The sequence below is a fragment of the Hydra vulgaris genome, chromosome 13 (genome assembly GCF_038396675.1).
Source record: "Hydra vulgaris chromosome 13, alternate assembly HydraT2T_AEP".
NCBI lineage: Eukaryota > Metazoa > Cnidaria > Hydrozoa > Anthoathecata > Hydridae > Hydra > Hydra vulgaris.
The window spans coordinates 36,212,501-36,222,782 of NC_088932.1; the positions used below are offsets into that span (position 1 = coordinate 36,212,501).

Below are 10,282 nucleotides of genomic sequence, written 5' to 3' on the forward strand. Positions count from 1 at the left end.
TACTCTTTAAATTGGGAACTCCAACTCTAATAGAGATAGGTGTTTATCATATTTTTAGTTTGAAAACTGTTCCTTTTTCTATATCTCTTCTCTATATCTTTTTTTTAATTATAGCACTGGCTATTTGTTCTGCATATTTTTCTTATTGTAAACAGTGGCCAATCAAGTTGTCTACAGCAGCAGCTTGTGTACACTGATGAGAAATGCTTTGTCCAGTAACAAGAAAATAATTACTGCGTACATTTTCAGATTCTTTCAGTTCAGTAAATGTTGGATTACTGATACCCAAATATGGATCTGAACATTGTGTTGGCACAAAAAAATCTAAAGCATTTTAGATTACAAATTAACAAACTTTTAACTACCACCTTAAAAAATACTTATGCGATTATTGTTTGTAATAACTTGTTTTAGTTATTTATATATCTAAATATATATTTTATTTAATCATTTGTTGTATTTACTGCCACCAGTTACATGAACAAGAATAAAGGATGGCCTATATTGTCTATAATATAAAAATAATGTTTAAATGTATAATATTTAAATTTTATGTAAAATAGTTTAAATTTTTTTTGTGTATGATCTATATGGGTGGTCCTTTATTATTCATACTTTACTGTAGTATTAGTTTAAAACATATTTTATTAAACAAAAAGCATTAGTATATAAAATACCTTTGCAACTTGAATTCCCCATGATCCTCTAGAAGTATAGCCACTCTTAAGAAGGTATAAGTTTTGTTTACAAATACCACATGGCATTAAGAAAATTCATAATGCTTTTATTATAACCATCATATATGTAGAGCTTGATAATATCTTGTATTCTGGTGGTGACTTCTGATAGCAACTTAGATCTAGCACTTTTTCAACCCAACACACTGCACAAACTGAATCATGTAAGAAACTGTTTCTAGACATATAGACAATATATTTGGTATTTTTATTTAATGAATATTATTATTTTGGGCAAAAATTCAAATCCAGACAATTTTTATTAACAGAGAAGCGCTCTGATGCTTTATTTTATTGAAACAGTTCAGTAGGTAGTCTAGTATATTAAATTTTAGTCTAGTAACTTTTTTAAGTGAGTTTAAAATATAGTTTAAATGATTGCCTGGCAAATTAAAGAGTTCTTCTACATAAAATTTGGAATGCAATTTAATCTTACTCATTTGCACATTTTATGTGCAAATTAATTTGACAATTTTACTGTCTTAGCAAGTTAAACTAATTTTAATCATAATTAAATCATATTATTATAATGATAAAAAGAAATTATTAGCGAAACTATCCCAGGTGACACACCATCAAACCTAATATGCTCTCTGGTCCACAGTGTGGTGTTATATAAAAAGCAAAATATTTATTGGCACACAAATTTTATTTTGTATTTTTTGAAGTTTTGTCAAAAAAAATTAAAATTTTGTTACGTTTACATTTAAAATAATATTTACATATGTAAAACATAAGATAACATAAACATATATTTACATATGTAACACATGAAATATATATGTAATACATAAGATATTGATTAATTGAATCAAATTGAATAATTTAAAGCAATATGTGCAAATGACATTGGATAATTTCTAAAGGAAACTTTATCGGGATTTGGTAAATAATTGTAAGACCTACAGAGACCTTACTTTTTGTACAGATTATGAAAAGGTTATGAAAAAGAATAATTTGAATGGAACTACAACTAATATTGCAGTAAGAAGCCATAAAAATATCAAAAACAAAAAAAACATCTCCTGCCGTTGATGAAAAGAATATTTTACAAGTCAACCAAAATAGAGTTGAAGCTGCTCAAAAAATTGCCGACAAAGTTAAAAACAACCACTAAAATCATGAATTCAGCTCAAGCTAATTAAAATAGAATCCGAGAGCAAGGATTTCATGATGGAGTTTGTCTGAAAAAACCTAATTTGTCTCAAAAATATGTGGACATGCCCATTAAGTACTGGAAGAAAGTAATTTGAAGTCATGAATTCAAATTTAATTTGATCTCATCAGATGGTTAACAAAAAGTCAGGCAAAACAAGGCTAGGCATACAAATTGACTTGCATGAGAGAAACAATAAAACATGGTGGTGGAAATGTTATTATGTGGGAATCAATGGCTTGGCGAGGAGCTGGTAAATTGACTTTAAATGTATCAACTATGAAAGCCATTTTGTATATAGATATTTTAAAGCACAATTTGAAGCCCTCTGCTCATAAATTTAAATTTGGAAACAATTTCTTGTTTCAACTAGACAATGACCTGAAACATACTGCCGTTACAAGGAAGGCGAGAAAATTTTTCATGAATTCATGAAGCACAGATAATTTTTCTCATATTCATGTCATATGAACTTATATTTGACTATTTTTGAATACAATGCATCAAAATTATGCTATTTTCAATTATTTGATAAATTTATTTGTGTAAACTAAAAAATTTTAAACAAATGCTTGTACCATTAATTTTTTTACCCATTTGAATATCTAAATATATATATATATATATATATATATATATATATATATATATATATATATATATATATACACATACACACTATGACTTATTAAAACTCTGATTAACAGGACCTTCAAAATCAGCAGCAACTTGGTATGTTTTCATCTAGATATAGTAAAAATTAAACAAAAGATGTTTTCCTCATGAACTTAATTGTTAAAACATTTACTAAACAACCTCTCTACTGAAGAAAATATGTTAACTTCAAAACTGTCTATTATACATTGCTTCAAACTCCTTTATATTGGACAAATTTCAAACACACTTTAACATAAAAAATATTTTAAAGATAACATAAAAGCAAGACTAGTTCTTACACCTGTTAATATTAGTCGTATAATTTCTTTAAATACTCTATACCTCAAAATTTTAATGATGATGTCAATTGTTGTTTATGTTGTTCAAAGGTTCTAAAAAGATTATTTATTTGAAAATTATATATATATATATATATATATATATATATATATATATATATATATATATATATATATATATATATATATATATATATATATATATATATATATATACACACACACACATACATATATATTTGTAATGCATATAAGTAAACTGTTTATTTTAGACATCCTGAGTTATTTTGATCGTGTTGTGGAAATTACAAAAAAACGTAATTCTCGGCAAGTTTTGCCTCCAGTTTAGTATGTTAGCGAAGACAAATCAAGACAAGGACATGTTATGTGTAATTAATTTAGAGAATGTATTGTTTGAATTAACAAAGATTGTAAAATTACCTTATTGATAGAATGGTTACTAAATATTTTGTCAAATTATTTAATGCGTGATTGACGTAAAATTATAAAATTTTATTTCTGTTAATAAAATCTAAACTATTTTTTATTCAAGATTATTTATTTGTTGTCATAAATATTACTGTATCTCGATTTGTTATTTTAATAGCCAGAAAATGGAAAATTTTTGTTATCTATATTACACGATTGAGCTGAAATCTATATTGTACCAAAGAAATATAATAGCTATTATATCTCTTTGATTGTACGATTGAGCCGTTTTTAAAGTAGAAAAAGTTTTAAGGTGTTGGTGATTGCAACAAAAACAATTTAAATATTCTTTAAAACGCATGTCGTAGATTACGTTATGTGCACTGTTGTAAAAAATGACCAAAAACTACTTTGAGCTGACCCGAGAAAACCGCTTTGACAGGGTAAAACTACAATGTTTCCTGACTCCAAAAATGTAAAATTTGAAATCTAACTATTTCGTCCGAGAAAATAATTTTGATTTTTAGTTTTTAGTACTTTGCACAATAGGGCGAAATGACAACTTTTCAAATTTTGCATTTTTACAGCATTCAAAAACTCTTCAAAATTACTCCAAAACATAACTGTCTAAAATTCACTTGAATAATAGTTTATTCTGACACAACTGATGTAGTTTTTCATTAACAAGATGGAAATAATAAACACTTTTTTAAATAATTCTTTTAGTTATTCTAAGCCAAAACACAAAAACAACCTCTTGATTCTAAACACATAAAGAGCAAATGGTACATAAAATAAATTCTTTTCAATATTTGATTCTTCTCAAATGCTTGCTGTTGTAGTCCACAACACATGAAAGAAGCCTCTTTGCATACTCAGGATGATTGCGGTCTCTTTTGTATCTCTGCCAATGTGAGCTGAAATTATGATGCATTGATTCTGTTGCCTGCTCACTAAAGATCCCCAAGGGAGCCCTTTTGATCTCAATGAATTGCTTCACATGGAAGAAAACAGCATGAACTTTTGGGGTCACGCTGATGTTCATGATTGCCAAATATGAGTCTCTGAAGCGATCAATTTTTTCAGAAAAGTCATCCTCCAGAACCATACCAAAACATGCTGTCACCACAGACTTAAACTTTCGAAGGGCATCAATGATTCCAAAGACTTGAAAAGCAGACTCAGTCTCTGCAATTCTTTGAAGGAGGTCAATATTGCTGAGAAGCTTGTGACAGGCTTCCCTGCAAACTGCCCACCATGGTATGGTTCTTGTTGAATGTGGAGAGCTTAGGGCCACTTGACAAAATTGGGCCAAACTTCTGTCATGGCTTTGTACATGTGATTGACCACACCAAGGAGAAGATGGAGTTCCATTGGTGGTATGAGCTCCAAGATGAGTTTGTTTTCAGAACCAGATAGCAAAGGCTCATGCACTACATTGCCAAAAGATCTTGCCTTTTTGACATCACCACCAGACTTAGCAAACTCTTGATAACAGGCAACAAGTGAGCCTAGTGTCCTAAAAGATCCTGATTGAGAAAGATGCTTTGATTCTGTGTTGCACCAAGAGCAAGGGTGAGTACTTGCATGGCTCTGAAGGCCACAAAGGATGTTGGAAAGTTTCATGTCGCATGAGACAACAAAGTTGACTTTGTCTAACTTGATTAAAGACAAGACCTGCCTCACATTTTCAAAGTTTTCTGGTAGTCCTTCTGATAAAGCCACAAGCATTTGACGCTTTACACTACTGTCTGTGGCAGTCCTCTGAGTTAAAAGTTTTTTCCGTGGTGGTGACCTTGAATCACAGTGAGAATCCAACTCCATGATGCCAAGAGAAACTTTCAGAAATCCTCCACCTCTATCAATTCCTAACTTGACAAAATGATTCTGGAAAATTCTTCGATAAAGCAGGACTTCATTCAAAAGCTCGGCAAGATCCTTGCAATGCACAACCACAAAGTCAGTGGAGTTACTCTCTGATAAAACTTGGATGCTGGTTTGAGTAAAAAACTCAGACAACTGTTTGCCAATGGCTTCAAACTTAGCAAGAAAACTAGTCTCCACAATCTTGGTGTCACTGACTCTGTTGATGGTTAATGCCAATTTCTTCATGCCAAGGTTGGACAGTCCTGTGTTTAGCTGAACTTCAGTTTTGATGCTGGGTTCAGGAAAAAGAGCTCTTGCACTTGAGCTTCCTAAAAATGAAATTATATTAACACTTTTTGTAATTTTAAGTTTTAAAATTAAAGGTATTCCCTCTGAACCTGCCATCTTTATATGTATATATAAAAGTATCACCTGTTTTAACTCTAAGTGGTGGGCCGCCTTTAGGATGCGATATTTTGACAGTACCACCAGGTGTGGAAGGTTTAGTAGAGATGACTTGAGTAGCTATTTGCTCTGCAGCGAGTGGATCAGCTGTAGCTAGCTGCTTGAGATTCTCTCTAAAAGTGAATGGAGTGTACTGATGTGGCAGACCTCTTCCAACTAGACTCAAACAATCACCACATCTTTGAGGGGTACAATCTTCCACAGGTTTAGAATAGTCCACTGGGCTCTTCTCATTCAACTTCAAATGTCCAACTTGACAAATAAGACAGTTGCAACCTTGATCTCTTGTTGGTGGTCTAACTTTTATAGATGAGAAAGGAAACAAAGGTGGCAGGTTAACATCTTTTCCTTCATCTTTTCTCCGAAGAATTGTTCGACATGAGTCACAAATGCCTCCTGGCACTCTGGTATCAGTCAAATCAAGACTTGTATGGTAATGCTTGAGGATCTTTTCAACAAGAAACTGTGTCAACTCTCGAGAGCACTTCTTCAGACACAAGACACAGACAGATTTCCGACAATCTTCATGATTTTTTGAAAAATTTGGCATTTTGAAATTTTTCTCACACAACTGATAAGTGAAACACTTTAAATAAACATGTTCACTGCCAATTCCCGGAATTTTTAGCTTGTTTACAATTTTGATGCAAAACTTAAAACAAACATGTTCACTGCCTATTCCTGGAATTTTCGGCTTGTTTACAATTTTGATGCAAAACTTAAAATAAACATGTTCACTGCCTATTCCCGGAATTTTAAGCTTATTTACAATTTTGATGCAACAAAATGTTTATAATATAGTTCAACCATGAAATTGTAGGTAAAATTTTATCTTCTGAGTTAAAATAAATACAAATTATACTTGCTATATAGACTGTTATGTTTTAGAGTAATAAATGCTAATTTTGGAGAGTTTTTGAATGTTGTAAAAATGCAAAATTTGAAAAGCTGTCATTTAGCCCTATTGTGCAAAGTACTAAAAACTAAAAATCAAAATTATTTTCTCGGACGAAATAGTTAGATTTCAAATTTTACATTTTTGGAGTCAGGAAACATTGTAGTTTCACCCTGTCAAAGCGGTTTTCTCGGGTCAGCTCAAAGTAGTTTTTGGTCATTTTTTACAACAGTGTGTGAGTCATTTCCTCATTCTGTCAACTCCGTTACTGAAATTTCGTCATACAACTATAAAAACGCAATTCTTGTACAAGTAACATAAAAAACAGCACCGTGGTTAGTAATACTTATCGTTAATATAAACTAGCATTTTATCGGATATTTCCAACTAAAATTTAAAATTTTGTGTGCACAATTGTTAATCAAAAATGTCCACTCCGTAGATGTCCTTCATCTAGGACTATATTGTTATACTCAATAATTTTTTTTCTTTTGTATTAAGGCTAATTGGGGACATAATTTGGTGCTTTAGACATTCTAATATATGGTATTTTAATACATGTATCAATTTACACCTTATCCTGTTGTAGCTCTTGTCAAAAACTTGCTGTCCCCACATTTTTTGTCCACTCCGTTATTACATTCTAAAATAGTCACATGTTTGTAGTTTTTACTTATTTACTAAATAAAATAATGAAAAAAAGTCCAGTTCTATGGAATTTATTAACATTTAAAGTTATATCGTGCTGCAAGCATTATTTATATAAAAATGAGAGCCTAATTACCTTATTTTAGAAATGATATTCTCATTCGAAGTCTACTCCGTTACGCTTTTTTATTCCGTAAAATTACAAATTTTTATATGGTGTGTTTTAGTACTCTTTAAATCTTTTAGACAATATAGCAATAAAAGATTTTAAAGATGTTTTCCAATGAGTAATAATGAGATATTATTGATTATGTATAATTGTCTACTCCGTTACTGTCAACTCCGTGATTTCCTCTTAATAACGGAGTTGACAAAAACATAACGGAGCTGATATCACGAAGATAAAGAAAATCAAAAGCTTTAAACTTAGCTATTTTCTGCGTTAAATAAACGCCATTAGGGACTTACTGCAGCGATAAAATATGATTACCTTGCAGCGTTAAATATAATTACCGCATGTACGCTGCGTTCTTTTACTTTCAAGTTATTGTAAGAGTAATTTGGAAGTATTTTAGTATTAGGATTTTATTTATTGTTTGGTTTTTATTTACATTTGACTCTAATCGTTTGGCTTTTAAAATAAATGTAAATCTTGAAATATATTTTAATAATAATAAATAAATAATAAATAAACTTTTGGTGTATTAACAATTACAGTTATCGTACTATTTTTCCAAAAGAAATACAACTAGGCATATAACATGAAAACTTCAAAGAAATCTCGTGCTGAAATTCAAAAAGCGTTTCGGGACAGATAATTAGAAAAAAATGCAGACATGTTTCGAAAAAAAGAGCGCAAACGTTGGCATATGCGGCGTGAGCAGAAAAAGGTTAAAGTGATATCAGAATTATCAGAAAGAAAAAAAAGAATTGTTCGTCGTTGTTGGCGCGTCCAGAAAGCAAAATTTAGAGCTGCAAAAAGAAAGATTGAAACATCGTTATCAGAGTTACCGGAACGCGAGTTGAGTAGGAATAACGAACGCAAACAAAAAGGTAGAGCAAAGGTTGCTTACCGAAAAACAAAGGCCTATAGAAAAATACAAACATTAACGGACAAGTTGTAAACGGCTAATTGTTCAGCCCAAAAATACAAAAAACGTTGGTTAAGGCTTAAAATTTTCCTGCCTGGTTTACAAGCAAATTCACCTACAACCACTGATAGATTATCTACTTCTTCTGTAGAAAACGGTTTTCTTACAAATGAAACAAGCAGTATGTCAAATTTATTAGCAGGTAATAAAACCCCAAACTCTTCTTTTTCATTAAAAAGTACAACTCCAAACAGCGAATGCCATTGTGGTAATGCATCGCTTGATGCTGAAACAAAGGATTTGATCAGAGAGTTTCTTACACGTGATGACAATTCTAGAATAACAACTGGAAAGAAACAGACTGTAACAAAAAATAAAGATAAAAAACAAAAGCGACTAATACTCGATTCATTAATAAACCTTTATGAAAAATTTAGCGCGGAATATACGAGAAACAACATTTCATATACAACGTTTACTCGTTATCGTTAACAACATTTCATACACAACGTTTACTCGCCCATTTTTTGTCCGCAAACCGTCGGCTAAAGATAGAGATACATGTCTTTGCAAAAAACGCGAGAGCGTACAATTGCTTTGTGATAAACTTATTACCCTGCGTGTTTTGAAAGAAAAAAATATTGAAGAAGTAGTGAAACAAGTTTGTTGTAGTTCTGATAGAAGAGAATGCATGTTCAGAGAATGTAACATTTGTTTTAAGTCTCGTGTTCAATTTGAAGCAAAAGGATTGCTAAAAGATGAAAGTATTATAGTTTGGTTCCAGTGGGAAAAAGAAAAACAGGAATATGAAAACATGGGAGAAAAGAAAACAACAAATGTTATCAGGAAAAGTGTGAAGCGTGGAACACTTAAAGATCTTAAATTAAAATTCTGTGAATCAATTCGAAACGAGCTATGCAAGCATGTTTTTATAATAAGACACCTGTTCAGAATGTACAAACAGTTAAAAGAAACAGTAAATGTGAACGAAGCTGTTATACATTTAGATTTTTCTGAGAACTATGTTTGCAAGAATTTTACTGCAATTCAATCTTCACATTTTGTAACAAGTAACAAACAAGCTACGTTGCATACAGGAGTAATTTATGAAATGGATGGACATCAGTCATTTACAACTATGCCCGACTCTTTGAGGCACGATCCTCCTTCAATTAGCACATCTGGAACCCGTGCTAATTGAACTCAAGATAGATAACCCACAAATTACAGATCTTCATTTTTTTTTGATGGACCAACCACACAATATAGGAGTAAGCAAAACTTCTTCTTATTCTCTACATTGATGTACGAATTAAAATTTAATTTAGCCAGTTGGAATTTTTTTTGAAAGTGGGCATGGCAAAGGAGCACCAGATGCGATAGGAGGATCTGTGAAACGTCAGGCAGTGAAATTTTCTTAACAATGGACATTCATTAATAAAGTTTTACTATATTGAGGAAATTACTTTTTTTGACTAAAAATGTTCCAAAACATTAAAGACTATTACAGGCACTATGAAATTGCATCAGCTGCACACAGACAGAAAATTTAATGTTTTGTATCGAGATTTAAGTTGCTTCTGTAAGAGGGCTACAGTTTGCACATGCTACAATTTAAAGCGATATATGTTTTCCAAAAACACTAGCATGGTAAAAAAATATTTGTGTATTTTATTAATTTGCTAATTTATTTGTTTCTATAATAATTAAATTTATTTTAAGTACTTCCCCGAATTTCTTTTTAATATTACAGAATTTTAACAGTGATGAAAGTATGACTTTGGTCAATCCAATGGATGTCAATGATTACTAATTTCAACATTTAAGCAACAATATCATTGATCTGGTTAATTTCGATGAAAATTTGAATACCTTGTTGATTGAAGCAAATGATGTTGTGAGCGACCACGACTTTCTTCACATTAATCATGTATGGTAATGATCCAGTAACGGAGCGGACAGTATTTGTACAATTTAAATCCGAAAAAAATTTTTTTCGAGTTAGTTTTTTTTTTTTAAGACGCTTTACATTTTTTTAA

At 31.0% G+C, this 10,282-nt stretch overlaps 1 protein-coding gene across 1 annotated transcript in view; it reads left to right on the plus strand.

Moving 5' to 3' along the window:
• Positions 1-3,396, plus strand: part of LOC100207213 (cellular tumor antigen p53) — a 38,622-nt gene extending 35,226 nt beyond the window's left edge. The window contains exon 11 of the mRNA XM_065815087.1: positions 3,122-3,396. Within this exon, the coding sequence (XP_065671159.1) occupies positions 3,122-3,140 (19 nt within the window). The 3' untranslated portion in view covers positions 3,141-3,396. The remainder of the gene's footprint in view (positions 1-3,121) is intronic.
• Positions 3,397-10,282: the final 6,886 nt, after the last annotated feature.